At 47.2% G+C, this 3,411-nt stretch overlaps 1 protein-coding gene across 1 annotated transcript; it reads left to right on the top strand.

The window, feature by feature from the left end:
* The first annotated feature begins 202 nt into the window (after positions 1-202).
* Positions 203-3,002, top strand: LOC113268744 (lithostathine-like). The gene is made up of 6 exons (XM_026517352.3): positions 203-286; positions 599-686; positions 1,242-1,360; positions 1,565-1,702; positions 2,315-2,441; positions 2,725-3,002. Exons 2-6 carry the CDS (start codon positions 611-613, stop codon positions 2,790-2,792), a joined length of 528 nt encoding a protein of 175 aa, XP_026373137.1. The 5' UTR covers positions 203-286; positions 599-610; the 3' UTR covers positions 2,793-3,002.
* The last annotated feature ends 409 nt before the right edge of the window (positions 3,003-3,411 follow it).

Raw genomic sequence — 3,411 nt, 5'->3', positions numbered from 1 at the left:
CCCCTACCACGGAAGAGGCAGGGAAAGAACAAACTTCACCTGTTCTTCGGTAAAGTGCTGATTTGCTACCAGGAAAGAGGAAAAATCTGTGGCAATTCCCAGCCTTTGCTGGGAAGAGACTCCTCCCTGTGGTGGCAATCTCCTTGAACCAATGCCAAGCACCTTCCATGACCCCTGTTCAGGCTCCACATTCCTGTTATTCATTTCAGTGTCCCTCCTTCAAATTTGCTTATAAAAGGCCAGTCTTCTCTGACCTGACAAACCATTGCAAATCCCTGCAAGACAGGTGAGTAGAAGCTGAGAGAAGATGAGACCATGGCAGGAGTTACACTGTACATATCTGGGGGGAAGTACATGAGGATCTCTGTCGGGGACACTGGAGCTCTGATCTGAGCACAGGCGAGCTGGGCAGTTCTCATGGGGTGGAAGGTGCAAAGATTTTCCAGTTCTTTCCAGAGCTATACAAGGGGATAGGTGTCACTGAGATCAATTTGTTCTTAGGGGACTAAACAATGGAAAGGCAAGGAAGAGGAGTGGCATCTCTGCATGCCCTCTCTCCAGTCACGCTTTCCTTAGTGGTGTCTGATTGCTTCCTCAGAACACAGACACGATGCTGCCTCCCCTGGCCCTCCCCAGCATGTCCTGGATGCTGCTTTCCTGCCTGATGTTCCTGGCTCAGGTCCAAGGTGAGCTTTCACTGTTTCTAGCATGGGGTTCTTGTGAATGCTCAGGGCCAGTAAGAAGAGGAAGGCTCCCGTGGTGATGGTGACATATATCCCCACACAAAGAAACTGCCTCTAACTTGTCCATCATCACTCCTTCCTTCAGGGTAAGCAAGGGTGGTAGGCATCACAGTGGTCCACTAGCACTACAAGGAGGTCATTTCCATTTTGTCCCTGCACTCTAATTTATGTTGGTAGGTGAAAGAGGAAAAGTGTGACAGGTCAGTAATGAGAAATAGGAAAGGAGAATGAGGACCCAGTGTAAGAATGGTCAGCCTAGATGGGGAAAGGTTGGACTTTGAAGGGGAAGGATGAAAAGAAAAGAGAAGGTTCCTCATTTATTGGGGCTGGTTCAAGATCAAGAAATCCTGAAAGTGTTGGCAATGGGGAGAGGCGGTCAGGACTTTGGCATCACTTCCCCAAGCATTGGCCTAGGTCCCCTAGGTCACCTCCCTACCCTGATCCCCACTCTCCTATTCACTTCTTCCTTCTCTTCTCTCTTATTTCCTCCCACCCTAGGTGAAGACATCCAGAAGGATGTGCCTGCTCCACGCATCAGCTGTCCCAAAGGCTCCAAGGCTTATGCCTCCCACTGCTATGCTTTGTTTATGACACCAAAATCCTGGATGGACGCAGATGTGAGTACCTGGATTTTCAGTTAGGGGTTTTAAGGGAAAGTACATTTGAGACCTGAGGGGGTTGGTTCCATTCTCCAGAATTTCTTGGGGGCAAGACTGAGCACCCATATCTTTTGCATATATACCTCTTTTCCACTACCTCTGCTCTGCACTCCTCCCAGTGATGTCTCAGGCTGCCCTTGAGTCTCTCCCTTTCCCACACAGATGGCCTGCCAGAAGAGGCCCTCGGGACACCTTGTGTCTGTGCTCAGTGGGGCTGAGGCATCCTTTGTGGCCTCCCTGCTCAAGAACAATGTGAACACCTACTCAAATATCTGGATTGGGCTCCATGACCCCACAGAGGTATGGACTCATCTTCTCTTCATAACCTGTCAAGGTGCTATTGCCCCCCAAGCCCACTCCCTATCCCCTGTCCCTGCCCAACAAATGCCCTACAGAACTCTGGAGCACAGAGATCCTGGGGGACACAAGGGGGAAAGGGAGGGCTCTATAGCAGCTCAACAGCTGAGTTCTGTGGAAGTCCCTTGTCTCCAGCTGAAGTTAATCTGCCTCCTGTCATGCTTGTATACAATTTGCACGTGAGGCCTTGTAATTCCGTTCTCTGAGATTCACAGAGTCTGCACATATTGTGCTGAGGGAATCCTAAATGAAGTTAGGATCCATTTTTACTCTATAGAACAGACAGTGTCTTTGAGGTTCAGGGGGTAATTACAGATGCATCACTAATTGTTGTTCAGTCAGTAACATGTTACTCTGATGATTCTGTAGGTCTTTGTGATTACTGGTTTGGGAGTCTGCCACTAAGACCAAGGAGTTAGGAAGAGTTTCCCAGGGGAGAGCTCTGGCTCCAGGGCAACATATAGATGAGCAGAGTAAATCTGGTGATGCTGGGAGGGGTTCATGCAGGGAGAATTCTAATGGCCATTCAACCTCACCACACTCCATCCTCTATAGGGCTATGAGCCCAATGCAGGTGGATGGGAGTGGAGTAGCGATGATGTGCTGAATTACCTTGCCTGGGAGAAAGACCCCTCCACTATTGCAAACCCTGGCTATTGTGGGAGTCTGTCAAGAAGCACAGGTAAGTAACAGAGGAGCTCCTTTCTGCCCGGAACTTTCCATCTTCTTTTTCCCCATTTCTCATCATGACCTTCAGAGAATCCTTCTGAGCTAGGAAATGTAGTATTGGTTTGTCCTCCCCCATCCCCTCCCATCCTCTTTTCTTTGAGTCTCCTTCCTCTGGAGCAAGACACTGGTGAGGATGAAAGAGAGGCTTTGGATCCTAAGCCAGAATCTGGGATGACTCTCCCTTGGGTTCAAGAGCTCCACCAGCCACATCTACCTGATTTCCTTTGTCTCTCTAGGATATCTGAGATGGAAAGATTACAACTGTGGTATAAAGCTACCCTATGTTTGCAAGTTCAAGGACTAGGTCTGGGGAGATGTCAAGAGCCTGAGTTTTGCATACAGCTCATCATGGACATGGGACCAAGTGTAAAGACTACCCCTAATGGAAATATTCTCCTGTACCTCTAACTTGACCACCTCATTATGACCTTCCCTTCTCAGCCTCATTTTGAACTCCTCTGTGCCTTCCATAATTTAAGTTTCAAATGGCAAAATAAAAAGTAAAGAAATTTAGTCTGTAATTGCCTCTCTTGTGTGCTTCTGTCTCATAGAGAAACTCTCAGGAGGAAGAAGTAATTAGGGAAGGAGACTCTGTGGGTCCTCTTTTTGGCCCATTTCACCCTGGTTTCTGGAAAAGTAACTAAATATGCATTGCTACCAGCACATTTGTGATGAGATGTTTCAATACGTTCATGTAGGATTTGGGTTATGCACACTGTTCTCCAACACATTTTGCTGCACACAAATTCCTCCAGGTCTCTCATGGTATGGTACAAACAGTCTAGAGGTTCAGATGATGCTTAGAGCAGTACTTCCTAAACTATCAGAGGGAAGGAAAATGAATAGTTTTCAGCAATTTTTGAAAAAAAGACTACAAATAAATCTAAAAATTAAATGGATAAAACAGATCATTAAAATGCAGA

This window comes from Ursus arctos, unplaced genomic scaffold (assembly GCF_023065955.2).
Source record: "Ursus arctos isolate Adak ecotype North America unplaced genomic scaffold, UrsArc2.0 scaffold_8, whole genome shotgun sequence".
NCBI classification, from domain to species: Eukaryota; Metazoa; Chordata; class Mammalia; order Carnivora; family Ursidae; genus Ursus; species Ursus arctos.
The sequence above is the reverse complement of the archived record's forward strand: the minus strand, read 5'-3'. Positions and strand labels throughout refer to the sequence as shown.